Source organism: Gasterosteus aculeatus, chromosome 13, assembly GCF_964276395.1.
Source record: "Gasterosteus aculeatus chromosome 13, fGasAcu3.hap1.1, whole genome shotgun sequence".
NCBI lineage: Eukaryota > Metazoa > Chordata > Actinopteri > Perciformes > Gasterosteidae > Gasterosteus > Gasterosteus aculeatus.
Genome location: NC_135701.1, coordinates 15226226 through 15251637, shown reverse-complemented (window position 1 = coordinate 15251637; position 25412 = coordinate 15226226). Strand labels below are relative to the sequence as shown.

Genomic DNA, 25412 nt, shown 5'->3' with positions numbered 1-25412 from the left:
TGCGTGCTCCTATGTGGTGCATCCAAACATTGCATCCTGCTTTACATGCATTATGTACCTTGGAATACAAATATTAATATTATATTCCAGTTAGTGTAATATGGCGATTATTCTGGTCTGTGGTACAATGGTGTATTTTTAATAACAGATTATTTTTACCCTTTTCACTTTTGGATCAGTACAATTTTGACATATCTTTAGAGATATGTCACCACCCCAATTTTACTAGTGTAATGCGCTAAAATGGTGAAAATTGCAATTTCTGTTATAATTATTTCCCATTTTAATTTGACGGTACGGGGTTAGGACTTTTTCCACTGTTCCTCTAAAGCCAAATATTACACATTCCAACGTGCAAAGTCATGCACGAGCGCTGCTGGACTGATCATCTGTCATTCCACAGCCATCTGGGTGAGACCTCAGGCCTATTGATGTCTGGGAAGCAACAGTATGACATCAACATACAACTCAGATGAGTCTTTCCCACTTGATCCATCTGACACCTGTAGAAAACAAAGAATCTCTGTTTATACCGTGTCAACTTTGGAAGTAGTTTGCACCATGTGATGTATGCATGTATGTTCTAGTTCACTGCTGAGGAAAGAGCATCAGCCATTCATACCAGGAGCAGCACGAGACAAAACGGCTCCTTGTATCTCAAATCAGCTAAGTGCCACCTAGTCAAAATATCATATCTCCAAATCTGGCCCATCTAGCTCATTGGCTTATGCGACTAATTAACTCACACACCAAAATTAGAATTTAAATTAACAATTGTGTGATATCATCAGGGGACACAAAGCACCCTGCGAAGAAGTCTATGATGAAAAAAGATGAGTATTAAAGAAGGCAAACGGTGAAGTAAAGAGGGCCTTTGGATGAGGGGATATCTCCAATTACAATCCGCCGTACACTTGTCAGCTGTAATGAAATGTTTTCTGAGGGGCCGCTATTTGTGGCTGCTAGATTGGATGATGCTGCTCCACTGCCCCCACTTACAATTATATCCCACGCATAAATTTCCCTACCATCTCTTCTATTGTGTGACCTGTCAGCCAGATACACCTACAACTGTCCCAAGAAGCCGGAGAATAACTAAGCACCGTTGTGTACAATAGGTGCGACATCGCCGCCAAGCAGCGGAAATGTATCGCAGGAGACACAGAGAAATCATTTAAAAACGAAAAAAACATCTGATTCTTTTATTGTTTTTAAAGAATTACATAATGCATTATTCACAGTAAAGACAAAGCGGCTTTCCCCGCATGTCAGATTTGTGCAAGCTTACAATTAAACGTAAATTTAGACGTGAGATGTAAAACCGTTTTTTTTCTGTCTCATCTGCTTTTTAACTGAATTGCACAGGGAGCAGAGCAGCAAATCTTTGAGGAACAGAGCAACGGTTTAGTCTGTGCACTTGACACTACTGCCCAGTGGCTTGCATACAATCAGAGCTAAAATTACAGTTGCCATCACAACCATGTGCATATTTGTGTAACTAATGGGGCGTTTGGATCCGTAGCCGCTGCCATCGGCTGTCTGAGGGAAACGCTGAAACTTAAGCCAGGTCCAAATAATTTCATCAGATTTGTGCAATATGTATTTCCAATTAAAGTGACATCACATAAACCTAATTAGTATGGATGCAACCTGCAACTTGATTTTCCAGTGCATGGTTTGCTCATCAAATAGATTACAGAGACTCGTAGGAAGCGCGTACAACTCTGGTGTATGTGCTGCTGTAAGACTGATGTAAAAAATACACTTGTGATGTTGCTGATAAATGCTTGAAATATGATATTAACTCTGCTACTCAAAATATATTCTAACCCAGATATCTTTGTTAAATGACTGTAAAGGCCAGAGGTAATGGCATTTAAAAATGCACTGCTCCCTGTCAATTTCTTTCAGCCAAACATCTGTTTTGTGCAAAATTAATCAAATTTTAATTAATTTGAAGTATCACAGACACAAATAGAAGCTTTGCATCTTCTTGCAGGTTCAATTACTGGCCTGAGGCAGACGCTGTTCTACGGTTTATCGTGATCGAGAATGTACAGCCCATTCAATAACTTCATGCGAGAGGAGGCAGAGGGTCAAACAATCAGATGATCATCTCACACGCACTCACATACACAACCAGCAACCTTTAGCATAAACTGAAGAAAAGGGGGAAAACAAATCAGTATTAAGTCATCAGCATTGATCATTTGCTCTTCTATCCTACTGTGTATTGTGCTGTCAGGTCAATTAACTTGAAAAGTAGAGGATCATTCAAACCTATAATACATGTGGCACGTCTCAAAAGTGAAGCAGAGGGTTTTGAGAGAGAGGGGCTTTAGTCGTTTCTGGATAAGTGAAGACATGCTATGTACTATACAATGACAATGGGATAACACAGCACGCCAAATTGGGGAGAAAAAAAGAACAGAAATAGAAGTGCACAAAAGCACGAGTCCCTGCTCTGAACTTAAGAGGTAGAGAGGCAATATCCAATAGTCTGCCCATATCAAACGTTGGCTCTAAGGTTCGATATCAGAAACTATTTATTTGCAAACAAAGGCTTGTGTAGGTTGAGGGTGATATGAACACTGACGTCACAGACGATCAGTATACAACTTTTCCTCCCTTAATATTTTGTTACCACTGCAAAAATGATCCGGTATGCTCTGTTGACCACCAGTACAGACGAGTCATAATCCGGCTCGTGGGCTTCAACTGAGGAAGGACCCAGAACACCGAGGGGATGTTGGTTCAGATTCAGGAGCCTTAAAGGGACTAAGCAATGACTATCAGTGACGTGGTTAGCTCATTGGCGTGTGTGTAAATGTGTGCTTCTTTGTGTCTGCGAGGAGGGTGGAAGGGGACAATGCTTAAAATAACTACCGGTACAGAGCGGCCCACATCAAAAGGCACAATTTCCAATATTTCCACCACTACTCTGAATGCGTTGACCCTGTATCATTAATCCCCAGCGTAGTCATTGCTAGGGTGCCTCCCTAACTCAACTTCTGTCAAGTTTCTTATAATTACCCCTCTTGCCACAGACATCTTTAACGGGCATGATATGCATTTAAAAAAAGAAAAATGTATTTTAAAAAAAAAAAGAAAAAAAGAAAAAGAAAAAGCATTAAATAGAATTACGGAAATAAATACATTTTATTTCATATAAATATATGGGCCCTTATGTCGAAATTGCCATTTGTTTTCAGGAAATAAGATGAAGTAAACAATCCATTGAAAAAGCTGCCCTATTTCTTTGATACACTTAGCTTGTGAGTAGTATTATTGTGAATTGATTTCAGTTTTTACGAGTCGCTAAACCCCATCAGTAACTACCACGCACCGTCGGTCCCTGCGTTACAATGGTTTTAATGAACAATATATTGTAATTTAATTGGAAGTCCTTCCCTCTCACTGGGGGGGGGGGGGGTAAAATGATCAGTGATCACATCAAGGAAGTCTGGTCCCTTTATATCAGGATTATCTTTTAGAGTTATTTAATATCATGTTGGTAATTGTATATTTATAAAATTCCTAATACAGACCCCAAACGTGAAACAAGATTAAAGAGAGAAAAAAAAAAAAAATCCAAATCAGGTTCAGAGTTATCATCTTGCCAATTTTTTAGCACGGCTAAAACCTGGATTTGTCCACATACATACAGTAATATATATTTTGTACTCTTTCAACGTCTCTGGCTATGTACAAGCTATACAAATAAAGAGCAGGCTGAGGGCCAGGTTTTAGAAGCTGTGCAGAGGGAGCAGTTGCTTGGGAAGTCTCCAAGTCTCCCGGCTCCTTCCCCCGCAGTCTGCCCATACAGGTGGCTGTTCTGCTTCACTTGCGATCGTCGATGGTCTTAATGAATTCCAAAGCCGCGGTGAACTGCATCCACCAATAGCACTCCTCCCCACTCAGCCGGCTGGCATAGAAATTATTGATGTACTGAACGGTGGACAGCAGGCAGGGCGGGTTTGCCTGGAGGGGAGGAGAAGATGGGATGGGCCCACATTAGCCGCTGAGAGAACCTCACGCAACGCCGCGGGGTTTACAATCATAAATATGTAAATATGCAAAAGTACATCCGCACAGGTTAGCAGACAGCAGTCTTTATGATGCATGGATTTACAATGCAATCCTTCGCTATTATTCTTATTTCACATTTCCAAAAATCAGTCAATATGTGATCAACTGAGCTGCTTCTCTAAGCAAAGCATGTGGCAGTAACACACGTACCCGTATGAGGACAAAGACGAGCACAGGGACAAAGTCATCCGCTCCAGGGACGGAGTCCTCATTGGCCAGACTGAGGAGGTTCATGATGGTGGAACACATGCGCAGTATACACTGGACTTTGTCTCGTGGCGTCTTGTATGCATTGATGGTCCTGATCTCAGACTGTGCAGAGGGCCAGGGAGCCTCCTTCAGATAAACCTGGAAGCACAAATTGGGAGGAAACAACGCGATAAATAACAAGTTATTTTTTCTCCAAACATGAATAGAAGTGATCCAAGACAATACCTCTGGGATTTGAAGAGCTTTATGATTGGCCGTCACAACTTTTGTAAGCCGTTGGATATGTTCATGGAAAAGCCTGCGTGAAACAAAACAACTAATCAGAGAACAATATCAATCAAACATATCAATCAAAATATTAAGCTTTTCAAATGTCACTAAACGTAAATTGCCGTTACGATACGCTTTTGCTCAGCGAAATGGGCCTGACCAAAAATATATTTTTGTTGCGTTTTTATGATAATATTTTAGTTTTAAATCTTCCTAAAATAACAAATGATCTGGAGTACTGCTTAGTCTTTGGTACTGGTGCCATCGCCGCTACTCACTGGTCTCGGAGAATATCTCCATCCAGGTTGGGGTAGAAAGCCAGTTTGAAGATGCGGTTCATAACGCTGCGCTCAATAGCCATCTGGGCATCCTGCAGCTGGTCCTCGCTAGCATACTGCCAAATGGCATCACGGGCCATGGCACCGTATAAGTAGCGCAGGAAATCCTCCACTGCTGCCGTCTTATCATCCGATGCTGTGCACCCCTGGAACGCTGGAGGGGAGAAACAACAGATGTAACAGCAGCCCGGGACGTAGCTGCAGTCTACTGTGGATTGTCTTGAGTGAGTTTGGAAGGAATGCGTATAGGCCTATCAAAGACATCGAAATATATGGTGTGATGATTGGAATCTACCTTAAAAAAAAAAAAAAAAAAAAAAGGTCTTTCCTAAGTGGAGAATCATTTGATAATAGCTGTAATTACATTGTGAATCTTAAAAATCTCAAACTTCAGAGTTTGGGGGATGGACTGCCCATATATTTAAATATCCTGTAAGGGTCACCAGCTCGCCCGTTTAGTTGTAGTTTGAGGAATGGTAAAAAAAAATAAAAAATACATTTGCTCTAGTATCTGCCAGCTCAAATTCATAACTCCATATGCTCATGTTTAGTTTCACTCAACATGAAAATGTGGAGATACCTTTAATGAAATCAAGCGTCTTGCACTCCATGTGTTCAAGAAGGAGCCGAACGCACACGGTGGTGAAATAGCGGTTGGCCACCTCCTTGTCTCTCAGCACCCTCTGCAGGAGCCTCTCGAGGTGGGCCTGAGAGGTCTGCAGGCCCTGACGACACCTGGTCAGATAAGCGATGTATGGGGCCCGCTTCCTAAAAAGGAAGCACACAGAAATTTGTATTCTTTGTATTTGTAACATAAACATGACGTAGTAAATGAAAAAAAAAAAAAAAAAGATCAATTGCAAAACCCATGAGTTGCCACAGTGGACTCTCCAGTCACCTGTAATCCTCCGCGATGGCAGCCAGCAGCTTCCTGCAGGTACGTGCGTCGAAGCGGGTGACACAACGCGTTGTCTCCTGGATCTGGGCCATCTGGTTCTTATCCTGAAGGTTGATGGCCTCTGCTAGCTGGATCTTCAGGAAGCAGACGATCTCATTGTCTGCGAGAGAGAGCGAGAGAGTACGATAGGGAGACGGCATTAGACGACGCTGCTCGCCACTCACAAAGGAACGGCTGCCTGCTGTAATCTGATCAACCTGCTGCCTCTACATGACAATATGACTGATGGCCACAAAGATGGAGCCTTATGGTTTTACTGTTGAGCATCTCGCAGGGTGTCACTTCATTTTGCCTGCTCCTGCATGTGGAAGAGGTGTGCTGCAGAATTGCGGTGGAAAAAGCTGGATTTGACAGTAGTCCTGTAGATAGAACCATCTTTAACAGCTCTAAATAAATAATATTTGACTCATAGTATGCGTTAAATCGATTGTATGCCATCATCAGTTATTAGTCCCTACAGCACCACACCTACAGGATGGATCTAGCATAGATGAAAGAAGGTCTACCTTCACAGTCCATGTGGTCAGGCAGCCCATTTCGTGTGGTTACAGAAGCCATGATGGGCAGAGCCACGGAGTCGGCGGAACACAATGCCAACCTCAACTTCTTCTTTGCATCACTGGAAGACACACACAAACACACAATTAACAGCAACGGCTAAGAATATCTGAAGTAAACTAGACATTTTGGACTGAATGGTTGTGAATTGCGTTTTCTGGTATTCTGACCTGAAAGAGAACTTTGAGTCGTGCTGCTGTGCTGTCTGGCTGGCTGAGTCTGGAAGGTCATCAGCTGAAATGTGAGTCTCTTCTCTAGGAGAGTCATGGACGCTGTCCTCAACACAAGGATCTGAAAAAAAAAGAAAAAAAGAACCAATTTATTTAACATACTGTGTGCAGGTAGACAGTGTGTAGTATAAATATGTTATAAAGTATCAGCCAAAGGTGCGCAAACACACCCTCACATTCATCTACTGTATATACATAAAAATATTTAAAAGTGCATTTCCTAACCTCCTGTACCATCATAAGAAGCTCCACCGGTGGCTCCATCACTCGGGCTGGTCCTCTTGATGTTTCTGTACTTGTCCAGAATGTCCTCAGCTGCCTGAGCATGAGAGCTCTGTCTGGGCAGCGAGTCATCTGGAAACACACACAAAAGATGCATTCACACAAAAACAACCATAACAGATGTCTTTGTTTGGTCCTCCATCAGGAATGTGGTTGAACCAAAGCAGGACAGACCTTGTGGGACACGCTCTGGGGCAACGTCGTCTTTCTCATGCTTGTCCCTCTTCCGAAATGCAGCTATGGGAGCTATAGAAGACGGACATGTGATTAGTGAGTTGACACCACTTCCCAGTATTGTCGGATGACAAGCTGGTCATGAGTTGCCTGCGTACAGCCACTCTGGCCAATATTTAGTATTTTTCATGGTTTGTATTGAGACTGAACACATCCTACATCTCAATATAGGATGTGCGGTGTCATACATTACCAGAAAAAGTCTAGTGGAGAACTTAAACATCAAAGCAAAATAATATTGAAATGGTAAATTAAACCATTATTTCATAGCAGAATATCACAAAGGTCCAATGTAAGTCATCATAAGGAGTCCAGTCGATACAGATGTACATAGGCCAACAAGGTTCTAGGTTCTACAATTTGATGACACACACAAACACACATCCACACACTGGGAGACACGGGCGGAGTATCTACATTGATATTCTGTATTCTCCATACAGTAAAATGGTGACATTCAAAAAAAAGAAATGGGGGTGATAAAACGAATGCAGGAATGAGGTGTGTGAACTCAGGCTACAACCATGTCACATCACAGCTCATCTACAAAGCAGCATGGGTACGCAGCCGCCGGCTCCAGCAGTAAAGCTAGCTCAAGGATGACAGCGTGGAAGCGTTACCTGGGACATCACTCTCAGCCGTCCAATACAGCACTGTGAGGAACACAACAGACAGGGTTGGCCTTTCACACACGGGCTGGCGCTCTGCTGGACAACTGACCGCGCGTCACCATGCAGAGCAACGGGACAACACAATGGACGACTCTACGACGAGGCTCGGCTGGAGATTAGCGGTTTAGGAATCACGACTCTGAACAGTCCTCAAGTTTATGAATATCAATTCAACGTTTACTTCAAGAGTAAAAACAGCCATCGTGTGTGTGCGCACAGCTCATTGTTACTCACAGATGTATGAGAGACGGTTATAGAGTAGAACGGCAACAAGAGATGTGTCATCTATCAGCACTGATGACAGAGAGGTCCATCTAATGACCATTAGCCGCGGGCTGACAGCACTGCTGGGAGGGGTACAGCCGTACAATCTACACAGCTAAAGCTCCTCAGATGACGGATTAGCTCTGAAAAGTCTATATTAATCTACAGCCAGCGAGACGTGAAAAGGGACTGGACACCACGTCTCTGAGGTAACTTCAAACAACAATAAACATGATGTTGGAATTGGGGCATTAGCAATGGAGTGGACATTATGGATCATTCTCTTTCTCACATTATCAATTGGTTTTTGCTCTGCTCTTTAAAGTGTGATATTTCCCCATCCGTTGTGATTAAAAGATTAAAGACCTGAAATCACACCGATCGCTTTTGACTGTATAAAAGTGGGCATGCTTAAAAAGGACCACATGTTGTGTTACCTCACCTTTGGGAATGGCTGACACAAAACGCTTCTTCCACCATGGCCTGTTGCGATCAGACTTCTCGTCATCACTGTCTTTTCGGTCTTCAGGCTTTGGATAGAAATGATGAAGGTGCACTCAGACAATAGACGGCAACCATCACAAACAGCAAAAACTACAGACAAAATCATTTGATTCATTGAAAACAGCATTGATAAAAACACAACTGTCCTCCAATAACGGTGCCTCTTTAACTGGTTACCTCTCCTTTCAGCGAGTCCTTGCTCGGGGACGAGGACGGTCCTAAGGCAAAGGCCCCGGCAGGGTCGCGCTCTTCAACCGCGACCCGCCGGTTAAGACCGGGGTCACTCGTGGGCCGGCGGCTCGGGCACATGATGTCGGAGCTGCGGCTACGGACCAGCCTGTCCGGGAAGGAGTGGCGCTGCTTGGTGTGTTCCAGCTCAGCCTGGACCAGGCAGTGGGGCATGAAGAGAGAGTGACGCGTGTCCGGCCCCAGGGCACTGGCCTCAGGGATGGGGGGGTCCGGGGGAGGGTGAGGGGGCCTGGCGTAGTGCACTTTGGGCCTTACTATTGTCCCAGTTGAGGAGCCTGAGTTCATAACACAGGAGATAGATTTCAGTATTCTAGTGCACTTTTTATATTTGCATTAGTTCCCAGCTCGCAGAACAAACTCCACAAAGACTTCCCAGAGTTGATATTTGTATTTACCCGTTTTTATATCCTTAAGCAAACTAATTCTACAGCTAGGATCACTGAGAGGGTTGTTGTTCTGTACAACGGAGTCTCACTTTGTTTCAGAATAGTGGCTGAAGACTATAAAACTGGTTAAAAGACAGAGAGAGTGGTAAACAGAGATGTTAGTGGGAGAGGAGCCCTAGGTATAGGTGGGCCACCTGTTCCAAGGGTAGACTCGCTCTCCTGAAAAGCTTCCAACGACAGCCTCTTGCCATGAGCACAGTGGGACGAGGGGGACAGTGCCAAAGAGCCTGGGGTGAGGTCACTCAACCTGTCATGACTTCACCTTGCCACAGACGCAAAGCCACGACCATTCCTATGGCACACTATTTCCACCTGCACTACAAACAAAATGCACCGTAACAGGGACCGCGGAGAATAATTTGGGATGCTAAATGGGCCAAATTTAATGGCATTTAATTTGCACTCATAATGGGACCACCAATTGGTCATTTTGTTTGAGGGGGCAGAGTTATTCTTTTGGTTAATTCCACAGAACTCAAGCGGTTTGGTGAGCAGTCGGGTAGGGAAAGAGTGATACTCATGTCTGGCTCTGAATGGCTGTGGAGCATTTTGAGAGTGAAAATTACCTTCAGCGGAGGAGAGAGGATCAAACATGGCCAGCAAGGAATCTGTCTGTGACGGGGGAGATGTCAGATGGTGTGCGCCTGTAAAAACACAAGAACATAAGAGACAATTAAGAGCATTTGCTAAATGAACCACTAATATACAAATGTCCTGTACATTTATTTAATTCCCCAGTCAGGTTAACAAAGAATGTCTAACTAACTTCTATGATAAACAGAGGTTGTAGGTTGTTGGTGGCATCTGTCCAAGTGACAGGGATTGATAGCTCTGGCTGATGATGCTTGGATCAGATGGACACTGAACTGATTTGCTGGCCTAGTGGGGTGTGTCACTCTCCTACCGTGGCTTGACTCCTCCCCATCTGGACTGGTCACAGAGTCCTTCCCTCCAAAGTCTGAGCTGCATTCTGACCGCAGGTCCTCGGTTTTGTTGGGAATATCTTCAGAGGTTGCACTGATGCCTGATCAAGAAACACCACAAAAAACATCTATATATATTGTGTATATATTTTTAGTACAGTAAAATCCTTGGAAAAAAACGAACGTGCCTGTTCAATGTTTCTCAAACAAAAGAGGATATTTTTCTCTTTACTGTACAATATGCCATCTCTCAGATGGGAACCCACTGGGAACTCCAAATTGATGGCGTAAGCTCCCATGGGTAAGGGGAAAGACACGGAGAAGAGTGATGTTCGGATGCAGACTATTCATTGGCCAGATCCCGTGGGATTTTTTCCTGTGAGCTGAGCCACAAACATCACTGCTGGCTTCCTAATCTAGGATACTACTTCATGCGTGTCAACCGAGCGCTCTCCACCTGAGCTCAGGGAAAAAAGACAACTACCAATAACCAGAGCCATCCAGAGAAAGAAAAAAAAAAAGAGATGGGGAAGGGTGGAGACTAGATTTATACCTGAGACAACACTGAGGCCTGGTGTGCTAGGTCTCGAGCTGACCTCTCGGACCTCTGTGTCATCGGAGGTACTTCCGACCCCGGAGCAGCTCTCCAGCTCCTGCAGACGCTCCTCCTGTTTCAGGTCAGGGGCTTCTGAGAGTGGACGCAAAATGAAATTGTAAAAAGACAGACGCGTACTTCCCAAACTTGCACTAACCGCCAAGACAAATTCCTTGTATGTTTGACATATTTTGGCTAATAAATGTTTCCTGATTCCTGATTCCTGAAATGTGGATGAAATTAAAGAAACTCTTGGCAGCTTGCAACAGAACGTGGTCATCCGCTCTCCCACAAGCCCCCTCTGTTATGACGGTTGGGAAACCGAGTGTGCACAACATATGCATGAAATGAAACAAAGCATACGTTATCGTGTCTTTCAGCGGCCAAACCAAACCATAAAGCCAGTACGGCCAATTCTTTGGCTACCCAGTGGAGCCGTTGGGCCGAACCCAGAGGCTCCATACTAACAGCAGTACTCATTTGCATGCTCGTTAGTAATAATGTGTTGGTGAAGTGCTCTTCAGAGTGTAGTTTTCTGCTGCCTAGCCATGAAAGCATTCCACTCCAAGCAAGCCTCCGATCGCGCTATTACCGAGCGGAACAGGGGTAGCAAACGGAACAAAAAGCAATCAAGACACTCATGCATGTCATCTCTGCACACATTGAAATGCTGTACTACTCCAATTAACATAAGGCCCAGGGTTTTCAAAGGAACACTTAACGTTGTTAATAAAAGCACTACTGATTTTCATAAAACACAGGTTTTTAAAAAGGGGGATTTAAACACATCATTTTCCATTAATAAAAAGGTTTAGACTGAATGTTAGATAATCCACGACTTATGACATTGTATAAGCATTTGGATTGGCAGTGAGCCACGTAAAACAATAAATTGTGGACTATTGTCCCATCAATACATAAACACCAGCTATAGAGAAACTTAATGTTAAGTCTGTCCAGATGAAAAACTGGTAGCATGTCAAGTGACTGAGGACAGCTGCTGTCCTTGGGCTTCCCTCCCCACCGCTCCACCACAGGTGCACACACACCTGGTGGTCCCTCCAAGGAGAATCTGAGCTGCCTTTTACTGGCAAACGCAGATCTGCCCTGAAAGACAGGCTAGTGCGCACAAATATGATGACAGCTGCACTCACACATTTCTGATATGGAATGCCGTGCAGCCACACCTGGTGTCCCAACCCCCATCGAACAAACAGAAATATGCACGCATGGACACACGTGCATGCAAGCACACACGCAAGACCTTCATGGTTTCAATAACCAAAGAAAACAACAGAACAAACCCGAGTCACTGGGAAGGACTTCCACGCTCCAAGCCTCGCTTGTGGTCTCCGAGATGGTGGAGCCGTAGGGGTCCAGCAGCACTGAACCCGAGCCAGGAAGACACAGCAGGCTGCCGAGCATGTTCTCCGCAGCCGCCCCTGAGGGCACAGAGAGAAAGAGACAAAAGGTTGGTCTCTGTCCACAGCGTGAGACGGCTCGTTTTCACTGGAAGAGTAACCTCCAAAAAAAAAGCCCCCAAAAATGATTCTTGAAGCCACATTTTTGGACTTTACCACGTCTCTTTTGGTTGTCTTGGCACTGTGTGTGGATTAATATTCTGTAATTAGTTGGGATAAATGATTCATATTCTAAATATGAGCAACGTGTGAACTTGACACCACTTCAGAAAATATAGCTTTGGCACGAGTTAAACATTTGAACATGTTTTTCGATGTGGTGCAAAGACTGCCACTAATTGTAAAAATGTATTATCTGTTGTGTCTTCAAATGGCATAAAACTACTAAGACTGTTAAAAACGTCAAGATAAATTCATGATTATAATATAGATTAAAAAAGTAGCAGTTCTTTTTGGATCCACTTATCAATTTAAAAGAGTATTTTATGGGTAATTTCTTCAGCGTTGTATACTACCAAATGTATTATTTTATTATTATTATTATATTTATTATTTATTATTATTAGTATTGTATCTATGAAACGGCCTGAGATGAGCAAAAACAGTCAACAAATCCTCTCTAAATGGTGTCTTCAAAGACAGTGAGCCTTGCATACAGAGTCACAGAGAGAGTTGGAGGTCACATGCATTTCATGCTGGGACCCACAGGCCCATACACCACTCTGCCAAAAGGTCAGAGGTTAATGGTAATATCCCACCCTGCCCCGGCCTCCAGGGCCATGACTTTGAGCTGTAGATTGAACCTAGCATTACTCACGACCAAATTACCCCTTAGCCCCCCCTCCCACAATGTCCTCAGCACGGTGTCCCCGCATCTCCATTTGGGAGGCCCTGGCTTAACAAGGCGGAAGAATGCAGAGGAGCTAGCAGGTGCGAGTGGGAGTCAGTTGCACCAGGCTCAGGACCAAAAACTCAACCTGTGGTAGCCGCTCCCCTTGATATTTCACGCTTCCACTTCATGGCGCCCGCCCACACACAAACACACACACACACACACACACCATGACCACCAATGCATGCCAGCACCCAGGCAACAGTGTGTTGTGATGTTGGCGGAGGCAGGGCTCTCATTGGACGTGGGAGAGCACCTCCCCGCTGTCCGTGTTTACGGTCTTCAAGGTAGGGGCGCAGAGTACTTGTCTTTCAGGTGGATGATTAAATGAGTGGCACAACAAGAAGTGAAACAATTAGAATTTCTGCCTCATTATCATGGTAATCTTATCAGTGGGATAATGAGGTATTAATGGATATTTAATGTGCATCTCATAACCCAATCCCTCGGAGAAAACACATAAGGAAATCGCTGTAAATTCACTTAATGATGGAAAAGTCCCCCAACGCCATATTCCGAAGAATGAAAAATGGCGGATGCAAATGAGAAGGAACCAAGGTCAATAAGACTGCAGGGACTGAGGGAATGTCAGAGAGACAGAAGGAGAGCGAGACGGGCAGCGGGGAAGACTGAACAACAAGGCAGACTGAGGCAAAGGAGACAGAAGGATGTATAATCATCTACTGAAGATGTTTATCTTCTACAGTAGTCTTCAGACTATAACTTATTTTGCCATTGAAAGTCAATGTTTTAGCTTGAAGCATCCACTTTATAAGAATATTTAATTTTTAATGAAGATAATTGAATCCATAGTTCTTGGACCTAGAAAAAAAAAAATCACTACATCATTCTGTTTTTTTCTTCAACTAAGAAAAGATATACTGCATTACTGCAGTCAAAAAGATAATGTCTTACATTTTCCTAAAACACAGAACACATATATAATTTGCGTATATATATATATATATATATTTGTGTATATATATATATATGTATGTATTAAACTGTGAGAATGAAAGAAGAATCACTGGCCTACATTATCGGTTTCCAGATTAAGTAGGCACCAAACTAACTGTCTGGTGGGTTGTTTTAGATCAAAAGAAAATTTAGCATAAAATGTAAGAGCAGTCACAAGGTAAATTGATAAGCAGGCTAGTGATGCTATTTCACCAACATACCACAAGATGATGACATTTCCCTAAATCTACTCAATCTAACAATTAGGAACCATCTCTACAAATTCATCTCATTAAACGCCAAGGATCACAAAGGCGGTGTAGCTTGATCAATCTGCCATTGCTTTGCCTCACCTGCAATTTCCTGCAGCCGATCTTCATCCATGTTGGGGTCAAAGTCACTGCCGAGCACGTCGGTGCTCCAGGTTTCGCTGACCGTCTCGGAGATGTCTCTATCATCTGTCAGACCCATCATGTCTCTGATCTCAAACTTGCGCAGTTTGTCATCCAGATTGTCCTGAGTGGTGGCTGAAGATGAAATTACAGTAGGTCAGACAGGGAATGCTCACTGTAAACTTTTATCTTTCTTATCGAATAGACACAGACCCTGTTCGTGCTCCAGAAGCTGAAGAGCCTCCACGCCGTTGCTCCCTGACGGTCCGGCTCCCAGCTCAGAAACAGACTCCCCCTCCAGGTCCAGAGATGACACAGAGTTAGAACGATTGGACGGACCTGTGGGAGAGAAGACAAATAAATAATTATAAATAAGTAGGGTAACCGTTTGCTTAGCTATATGTGTGTTTTCAGACTGACCCTCCGAAATGCCTTCCAAGTTGTCACTGCAGAGGGAGAAGCGCAGTGTTTTGTCTGGTTTGCCGTGCAGCTTAGTGTCATCAGCATGGCTGTCCCCCTGGGCCCCATCAGCCAACTGCAGGTTCAAAACCTAGAGGACAAACATTTAAATGTTAACATATGAATTTATTTTTTAAACACATTGTGTTTCTAACTTGCTTTGAGTCGGTCTTGCAAGCAACATCATGTCATTCAAAGGCAGCAGGCAACCAGTTGAAAAAATAAGTTACTTATGAGATACAAGGTCTCTTCACACCTACATAACATTGCAAGCACACACACACACACACACACACACACACACAAACAAAGCTTTGTAAAAAGCATGGCATCGACGCAGAGAACCATGAGAAGTCATTTTCCCCTTTAATTATAGTATCAAATTTATTTCATCATCATCTCTCTTGCAAATGAGTGCATTAATTCAAGTCACATTACCTCATTCTCTGACATCATCCCAGGGACCGACTGAGGACCAGTTCCTAGTGAAATCACAAGCACCTCCTCTGGCATCAGCTCCTGAATGGACTCCTGGGAGCTGCCCTCTGCCTCCCCCTCCTGGGCTATGTTCGTACGGCTGCGGCTACGGGCGTTTGCTGGTTGGAGAGAATTGGTAAGGAAAAAACTAATATTTCCATAAACCACCAAATATTATTTGAGAACCAAGACCGTCATCTGTTGTGTCACAGCAACGCTATATTCATAAGTAATGAGAATGACTTGCAAATGAGCTCTAAGTTATAATGACTATCAGTTTAATAAAGAACATGTCAAAAGAACCTTTTGATTCTTTCCAATTATTTCCTTATGTAGCTATACATTGGTGTAACATAGAAATTATGTTACATATGCATCATATTTATTCATTTGCATGAGTCTCGTACTCAATTCTTCAATCATCACACAAGAGTTACATGAGGGTTCAAGAAAATTTACAATTATTAAATGTCAAAGTGGTTCGAGGAAAAGCATACTGGTTATAATCACACCTTTTTCAATAACTCAGTTGAGAAATTTGAAGAGATCTGAAAATGAAACAATATCCCTGCAATTATTAACCAAAGAGCCCAAATAATCCTTGATATTATCATTATTACTTGTTTTACAGTTGAGATAAGTGGAGGCCATATGTTCCAAGAGAGCACCACCACAGAGCTACAATTATTGTGGGACATAATTGTGCTAGTGTCCCTTTTTATTTGACCATAACTTGGGAAGATTCCATAAGGAAAAGTGATTGACTATAAGACTTTTTTTATTTTCACTCTACCTGGTAGTGAAAAGCCATAATCCGCTGAATGAGAAAGCAAAAAAGGAAAAACTTAGAAATCAAAATGAGCTGAAAGCCGTTGTAGCTCTAATAACAAGCAAATGATGTGCTAACAAAAGCACTGTGCGAGGCAAAGCAAGCATGGTGGGAGCACACGGACACCTTTGCCACAGTGGGGACGCGGGAAGGTTACTGTGCACTCAAGCGCATGAACTACATGAAGGTTATATAGCACGTTGCAAGTTGGAGAGAACAGTTGCATGTTGCAAGTCCTCTCCATCTTCAACACGACTGACAGGCTACCCACCAAAAGGGGTTACTAATTCAATGTGGGCAGACAGAGTGGTGGTTGACGGGTCCCAGGATGTTATAGCGGCTAAATGTTGTCCTGGTCATTCAGTGGCAGCACAGGAGGAAAGGAAGAGGACAAAGTAGGGGGTTGGAGAAAGAATACAGAGTACATTTGTAAAGTATTTCAAGTATGAACTTAAGATTGTGTTTATAAACGTCATCATTCAGAGTAGCAAGCACTAGTGGTTCATTTCTAATTAAGGGGGTGTTGCTACAGCATCATTTGTCTTGAAAATGCTAATGAAGGTAGTCCATGCATCTTTTCCATCCATTCCAATTAAATTTAGTTCATTTATATTTGGTCATTTAATTGGTTGTCATTTTTGTAATTGAGCCTCAATCCAGGCCATGCTAATTATCTTCACAACAAGCTGAGAAGAAGCTCATTAGCTTCCCATAAAACAGGCCTTTCACTAGTCATCACCACTCAACTCAACTTGTTTATTGTGCTTCTTATTAGGAAAAAACATGACGCTTTTATCTATAGTTATAGTTTCAAATTTTGACATTCCTATGAAGCAAAATATCGTTTGGATCCTCATATTGGTAAAATGACAAGAGGTTGCATCACTTTGAGCATGTCAGTACATCTATTCCACAAAGTGGCAGTGGCACAGAGGTGCAGACGGGTACCTATGGGGAGCCTGTTCTTCTTGTTGGCAGGAGTGGTAGCCGGGGAGAGCTGGGGTGTGTTGGAGGGAGTGAGCTCCAGGCTGTTGCTCTTCACAGTTCGGGACTGGGGCACGTTGGCCACCAGGGTCTCCAGAGCCATGTGCTCCTCCTCCCGGAGGTGGTCCCCGGCCATCACGTTACGCACAAAGTCCACCTAGCCGGGAAGTGAGAAGCGTTATTATTATTATTATTATTATTATTATTATTAGACCATGGCACTCATTGGAGTCAACACAACATTCCTAGACAAATAAACCATGTCCATGTTTTGAGATACAAAACATATTGTACTGAGAAATATGTTGTACTCTGAGGGCACGGATTCATGACGTAAGTTAATGCATAACTTTTCCCGCTCACCAAATTTCTGCTTTGTTTGCTACAGACTCATCTGGGATTCACATGGATTAATTTAGTCCATTTATAACTGCAAGCAGGATGCTCATTTGGGTTGCTTTCTTTGTATGTATCATATACCTGATAGTAATTCACTAGTAAACACAGCTAAATGATTTAGTGTGACAGCAGGTTAAGGTAAAGTATAAGAGCTGCAATGGCAATTGTTTTTTACAGAGACGGAGCTAAACTGACTGGAAGACATGTTTACTAACCAGATATTTGTGAAACAACTACTACAAACTCTGCATGAATAATTAACACTTGAATCAACATCTCTAGTCTAAGAAAGAAATACTTTGCATCTGCAGAAGGATATTTACAGCCCAGATTTGTATGGTTAGGCATTTTTGTTATAATGTCTGCCGCCTGAAAATGAACTCTGCATTTAAACTGCTTCAAGTAATTGTAGTTGTTTCAGGGAATTATGCGACTGGAGGCAGAGAGTCAAAGCAGCCTGTGCATAGAGAGTACCTAGAATCCTTAGAATGCCAAGATCTACAACAGGTTCGTGGCTCATAGCAACTAAAACCTCGAAATTGTGGCCAGGGACACATTTGGATATCAATTGCAAAAGAGCCCACCAGCACGAGCAGCTGATTGTGTGTAATATAGACCGCCGTCCGACTGAGGCCTTCAAGGAGGTTCATTGAGGACATGGGTGGGGTCTCGACGGCCCTTCCTCCGATCACCACATCCAGAAACGCAGCAACACAACTCTGCAGACAGAGACAAAGATTAGTCTAAGGAGAAATACATTGGCCTCTGGCTGAAATAAACTAAATGTTACCGCGGTTCACAAACCTTGTCAAATTTGGCCAAACTGCTTTTCCGCCTTGGGTCCGCATCATCGTTGGTCATCGCCAACTGCTGCAAAAGTTGCCCCACCTGTGCAACAGAAGAAAAAAAAAACATTCAGCGATATCACCCCTTACTGTGGAACGCCTCCGGCATGTACGACATGTGGACGGAAGACTTGTTGTGCCACCAACCTGCATCAGATTGAAGCGGGCCACCTCGTTGATGGGGGCGTCTGAGATGATGCCGTACTGCTCGGGGTTAACGATGGCGGGGCAGATGAAGCAGGTCAGCAGCAGGTCTGTACACATGGTGCGCACCTCCCCCACCTCGAGGCGCTCCACGCACGACAAGGTCTTGTACATCTGCGACACGATCCAGCGCAGGCTGTGCGGAAAGCAGTAGGTGTTCTGCTTCAGGTAACCGATGAACTTGTTGACCAGAGCTACCAGCTTGGCTTCATTTGCCTCCACGGCCGTCTGCACCCTTTGTTTGTAGCCCTCGGAGCCCTTCTCTCCAAAGCGTTCCTGCTGGGCCGGAGTGAGGCGCTCGGTCACTTTGGCCGGGTCGATCTCAAGGTGGTCTTCGTCTTCCACCAGCAGCTGCATAATGGGTTCGTGGAGGGTGGCGGTGAGGAAGAGCTTGGCTGAGTACAGGCCCTCGGAGAAGAGCTTGAAAAGGATGCTGAAGGCACAGGTTCCCCGCCGCAGAAGGCGCCGAGGGTTGTCACTCTCTTTCAGCTCGAACTCAACCAGATATCTCAACACCTGGGCACAGAAAGAAAACAATGGCCGATTACTTTACGCCTTTTAAAATGGTCAAAACTGGAGACCGGTGCGGGTCACTGACCTGGAGCAGGTAGCTCTCGTCCTCCTGCATAATACAGTTGCCATAAAGGGAGGTGAAGACGGTATAGGTGACTCCCTGGCTGTGCTCCTGGTTCAGCCTCTCTCCTGCCACCAGACAGGAAGCCACAAGTCTGGGGTTCTCCCTTAACCTGGCCACGAACTCGCCATAGATCGTCTCCTGGAAGCCCAGAGTCTTGTAGCCATCAATAAACTGCGTGTCTTCCAGCATTTTGGCATGTTGGCAGCATTCAGCCGGAGAGGCCTCGGCACTGTAGAACAGAGTGGTTTCATTATTGCTAATTTACCAACAACTTATATAATGATTATAATATGTCATTTCCTCGCACTAGGGTACACAGGTTTTCTATGTGGTAAGCGACACATCCCTCAACCTTGTTCTGACAACATCACAACAAGCTTTAGACAATTAAGATGAATGTCCTTGCATGCTCAAAGATCAAGGTCTCACTTGTAAAAACATCACATGGTTTCAATAATGTTCTTAGGAGTACAAAAAAAAAAGATTTTTTCAGAAATGCTTGGGATCATCGTGTCACATTGACATACATACATGAATGAGTATTTGCGTTTACCATTATTTTAACGATTAATTGACAACAAACTGCATATTTCTTTCAAAACTGCTTTCTGTTGACAGTAAAACCAAGAAACATTGATAATAAATCACAGGCATGACAACCTATCCTTTTATACCACGGTTTTGTGTGGTTTGTTTTAACCTTAGAGGGAGACAGGCTAAAATGTAGTCGCCAGACTCCTCTCTTTATGCTAAGCAAGGCCAATCACAACATGACTGCACCTCTGTACTTTATGCAGAGACAAATCAATTTTCTCATCTCACTGTTAAATGCACGTTTATAAAAAGGTTGAGCTCTTCCTGTTCTTAAAAAAAAAAAAAGGCCCGAGTGGATCCCGACGGCCGGTCTGACCTGGTGAGAATGAGACGATCGAGGTTGATCCTCTGCTGCTTAGCGATCCACGCGGCCCGGTACAGTCTCTCAGCTGTCTTCAGAACATCACTGTTGAGCCTCTGGATCAGCTGCTTCTCCGATGCCACGTACAGCCGCTCCTGCTTCAGGTGGTGGGCCAGAGTGTGGATGTCTGGCTTCACCATTTTCACCAGCTCACAGGCAGAAAGGTCAGTTCTGGAAAAGAAAAATAGGTGAATACCTCGTACTGAAACAACGCTCAACAACTAAAACAACTGTATATCAAATGTTGGACCAAAATCAGATTACCAAAAAAAGTAAAATGTTTATATATATTTATTGTCAAGTGCAAGAAACAAACCTGAACCAATGTCAAGAGTTTTGTTATTATATGCTTCACGACACAATTTATGATTTAAAAAAAAATTATAATTAGAAATAATTTTGACAATCAACTATCTTTAATGTCATTTATCAAAGGAAAACACGTTCTTCCTGTTGAAGCTTCTCCAAATAGAGAATTAATTGCTTTCCTCTTTTATATCATTGTGGAAAAGTGTTAAAAAACTATTGTTAACCTTCCAAAGTAAAGCAATGTCATGATATCACAGCCTCACACAAGATGCTCACGTAAAACAAGGGAAGTGATGATTTGCATTCCATGTGCTTCACACACACACAGCCAACAACAACAACAACAAAAGTACGCTCTTCACAAGCTTCAGGAGATGCCAAAAGGCACAATATGCAAATCCCTCTCCCTTTTCCAGATACACACAGCCAAGACATACAAACCAAGCCGAGTGCATGAAATTTAAATGCTTTCTTGGTGAATTATCTGCACAAAAGCCTCTTTGTGGCTGGCTGAAGACATTGCAGGGACATATTTCACCGTGGATTTCTGGTTCTGGGAGAAGAATGAGACGAGACTGGAGAGAACTGCCTCATAGTGGGACTAACGGCAAGACAGTGGCATTGTTCACAAGCCAACGGACAACCACAGCGTCAGAGCTGATGTGTCTGACAAATAAAATTGGTCATACAGATTTAAATACGTAAAGATAGCTTCCACATTGAACTCCCTGGGTGAACAGAAGGAGAATAATCGTGCTTCCTGGCTCTTCACGGACTGTAGGAGAAGTGGCCGTTGTCAGTGTTTGCCTTAACCAGCAACTATTCAAATTTGAGGGAGGTAACATTCTTGCACGGTGCCGAAACAAACAATGAATCATAAGTGTTTTGAGTGGTTGTTGGTGCTGCATTACTTGTAAACTTACAGAAGGGAGCTGCACGAAATGAGTTGATGAGTACACTCAGGGTCCACTTCCCGTCATGTTCTTAAATAAGCACATTCCTCACATACTTGGAAGGAAGTGAGAAAAAAAAAAACAAAGCTATTGAGTGGCTAGCGGTGAGGTCGGCTGCATTTGCCACGGCCTCCTGTGCCAGTCGGATCCAATACAACACAAAGCAAAAAGCCACCTGGGGAGTGTGTCGTGGAGAACACTGAGGAACTCAGAAAGCAGAAGAGAAACCAAACAACAGCCTGTGCGAAGGGAAAAGTAATTCTGCAACCTTCCAAGTTGTGCGACTGTGATTGTAGTTGTGCTGAATACTGCTAACATAGTGACAAGGAGAGCAGTCTTCATCCATTACATCAGCAATACAATTGTCAAGACACGGCAGCGCAGAGAAAAAGAGATGATTTTAATAATAATACTATAATAATGTGAAAGCCAGTAACAATACTACTTTCTGAAGTAAATATCAGTTAATAGCAAAGCACGTGAGCAAAGGTATTTGGAAAACGCCGCCGCCTCCCTCCCTGCCTCCCTCCCACACGCAGACAACAAAAAAATCATTTTCATAGATATAGATTTCACTTTCCACAAAAGGTGTTCATGTTTCAGAGCGAACATCCTCTTCACACTTCCCGTTCACATAATCTCTCACACCACTCAGCGAGCACACACACACACACACACACACACACCAAGTACGTGAGATTAAAGAAGGACCTTTCCCATCATTAGGTTCAGATCATCAGATCAACGCATCATCGTCGATCTGTGATTAGGATCCCTCCCTCAAGGTTCGGCATGCATGTGAACTGCAGACAAATCCCACAGTTTAACCTTATCCACCACCAGAGCGGGTATAACTACTACTATTCAGACAAATATGCAATCAAGACATTCATGCTTTTCTAGTCGTCAATCTCTGATACGGTTGTGAACAACAAAATCTCTGTTGAAATCACAGACCGTAGATGAGGAGGTTTGGATTGACAGGACTGTGCAGGCATCGCTGATGGAGAATGTTTCAAGGTTCAGTAACATTACGATGAGTTCAGGTTGCGTTTAGTCAACGTTGAAATATAATGTTAAGTTGTGTTTTAAATGTAATCTTGTCAAATGTAGAGCTGGTGAGGGAACTTTAATAAATTCAGTTGTTGAGCTTTCACAACATAAATAGCTAATAAAGGGAATTATGAGCTCTTACACTAGGTCTAAAAAGCCTATAATACATAATTTACACTATTATGGGACATAAATGACTATAGGAAAAAACAAAGGATAACAGAGTCTTTGGCGGTTTACATTGACTTGAGTGGTTAAAATCATTTTTAGGACAGTGGCAAAAAACATTGGTCTGGAGGCTTGTAGACCAGCTGTTATAATCATACGACAAGGGATCTGTTTCAGCCAATATGCATATTCAATTATCTGCAATTAGTAATGTCAGAAATGATCAGGTATCTCTAAAAGTTGCTCTGCTAATTGGATAAGTGATCCCTGATCAAACCACTTGTTGAATGATCGGACAAGCCACCATGATTCCATCACTGCACCCATTCACATTTTAGATTTTATATAATAAGAGTGTAAGAGTAAGCGACCTGGTGGCCACAACGCTAGCTTCTCTTCCCTCGTGGCCGCCAAAGCCAAAGCCAAGTGAATGTGTCACCATGTCCACTTGCTCTAAGACAACACACTGCCCAAAAAAGAATTGCACACAATAGTCCCAAACACAAGTCGTCCCTTTACCTTACATCTTTTCAAATTACAACTAACTTTTCTCTCTGCCAGCACATCCAGCCTCTTTTTGGCCCTCTGAGGGACCCGTGTAGGTGGGTCACACCATCTATTGTTGCCTATGGCATTCACTCTAAATTACTGAGTGAAATGATGGGTACAAAGGGTTTGCTGTGGACAATATTAAGACAGACATATGGCCCAATCTGGCATTATTATGATGCAAAGCAGATCTCATGACAATGTGCAGCAAACAGCACACACACGCAGTCATGTCCTTCGCAGAATGTTAGAAATTGTATATTGTAACTGTATATTAAACTGAAATGATATGTTGTTGGTCAAAGTATCAGATCACTTACACACTATGAATGAATACTGTAGATCAATACATATTTACACAACAAACTAAGCAAATGCAGATATAACACAATGCTGAATCAGTGCACTTAACAGCAGTGATCGTCAAAGACGGGGCGGGGTGACGACGGTATTTTTATGTTCTTTTATAAACGCATGCTCTCGGGCAATAAAAACTCAGTTGTATTCAATTCGATGACCTAAGCAGCACCATGTAACATTTGATGAGTTGTAACTGGGAAAAGTTAAGAAAGAATTACTTATTTTTCATCTGACAAATCGTCAACGGTACCATCGAACAAAATGGGGAGACAATTACCTCTTTGCTACAAAGGGACGAGGACCATGTGGAACGGCTGAACGCTATTGTCTCCCATGTCCTCACAAGCCTCGCGACACAGACCCCGTCTGAGTGCTGGCGTTATTAGCCTATAACTTATAACTGAGCTAACGGGCTCAATGTGTGCGTGTGTGTGTGTGTGTGTGTGTGGGCGCACTTGAGACTAAAGCTGAAACATGTCCATGTCCCGAGTGTGACAGGTTACTCGTGCCCTTGATTTTTATCACTTACTTGCCAACCGAGATTTACCCAAAACACAGCGGTGGTTTAGGTTAAGTGAACGTCTGCTCCCGTGTGATCCAGTAAACACACGACAAGAGAAGCTTTTCAAACCGACCGCGAATCCAAACGCTAACGTTGGATCGACTGACGTAAAATGCTACGGAGGACACTGACAACAGCCCCCGTTGTTCGCTACACTGTCGGCAGTCAAACACGGGCTCGTGTTTTGCACTGACTTGAGAAGGAGAAGGGGGCAGGAACCCGGCGACCTGGCCAACCCTTCGCAGGAGCCTGCTAACGTTAACCAAGTTAGAACTCGCTTTGCCAGTCAAACGGGGTGAAGCTAACGGCGAGCTAGCTAGCCACGTTAGCTTAGCTTAGCTCCGGGCTGCAAGCGACTCGGTGTCCAAATGCGACGGAGCAAAAAAAGCCAACATAAAAATCAGCAACTTACCAAACGTTACTGGCCTTTACTGGTTGTTCGCTATTTCGCTAAACGCGGCTGAACAAGAGATTTCTCGAGCGAGAGGAATTGCGTGTTGGCGGTTAGCCGTCTCACACAGGCTTCTGCAGGAGCGGACGGTGCTGTCATTCGCTGTCATCACGAGGAGACATGCGCACCCCGCATGCGCAGAAGCTTGTTTAAGGAAGCTTTTCCACAAGCGGGCCTTCGCATCATCTTATTGGGTCGGCAGTACAGTATGTGCAATTTATGACAAGTCCTACAGCCATTTTGAATGGAAACTTACATATCACAACCTTTCGGAATGTTCTGATTCACAAGCTGTTGTTTAGATATTATCTTGGTGGATAATATCTAAACAACATCCCAGTTCCTGCGATGCCCTCGTCCTGATTATATGGTGGTATTCCTTTCTTCACATTATCCCACTTGTTCTCAGAGTTTGGACTCCAAACCCTGTATTTGTGTAGCAACCTGTTCGGATCTTGTGTCACTGAAATCATTTTATATCTTTATTGAATGAGGAAATGTGTCCAAACTTTTGACTTTTCCAAACTTGGTACTATACTATATATGTATAGTATGTATACATATATAGGTATATACTGTTTGATCTGAGAAGAGGCTTGCGATCAAAAGATCAGGAACCGCATCCACAGTGAAACACTTTAGTGAGTGAGCCACTTTATGGCACATCCTCTCTCTAGTTTATTATCTGACTGAAATCTAATTTTGTGTGATAGCTTATGATTCATGAATTCTCTC

The 25412-nt window shown here is 43.4% G+C and overlaps 1 protein-coding gene across 10 annotated transcripts; it reads right to left on the bottom strand.

Annotated features, from left to right (window-relative positions):
* Positions 1-1187: 1187 nt before the first annotated feature.
* gapvd1 (GTPase activating protein and VPS9 domains 1) lies at positions 1188-24828 on the bottom strand. Of its 10 annotated transcripts, none has more exons than XM_040195394.2 (29): positions 24639-24828; positions 20228-20443; positions 19279-19546; positions 18624-19196; positions 18436-18519; positions 18216-18350; positions 17197-17389; positions 16520-16600; positions 15381-15538; positions 14904-15033; positions 14697-14822; positions 14445-14618; positions 12126-12263; positions 10780-10914; positions 10208-10327; positions 9870-9947; positions 8786-9132; positions 8547-8634; positions 7790-7822; positions 7110-7181; positions 6879-7007; positions 6594-6714; positions 6372-6484; positions 5806-5965; positions 5488-5675; positions 4848-5061; positions 4525-4597; positions 4240-4437; positions 1188-3981 (listed from the first exon to the last, which is right to left on the bottom strand). In XM_040195394.2, the coding sequence occupies exons 2-29, from the start codon at positions 20410-20412 to the stop codon at positions 3841-3843; spliced, it is 4455 nt and encodes a 1484-aa protein (XP_040051328.1). In that variant the 5' UTR covers positions 20413-20443; positions 24639-24828; the 3' UTR covers positions 1188-3840. The 10 variants fall into 10 exon arrangements, with proteins under 10 accessions (XP_040051328.1, XP_040051330.1, XP_040051331.1 ...); XM_040195396.2 differs by having other exon boundaries at positions 10780-10911; XM_040195397.2 differs by lacking the exon at positions 7790-7822.
* Between the last annotated feature and the right edge of the window lie 584 nt (positions 24829-25412).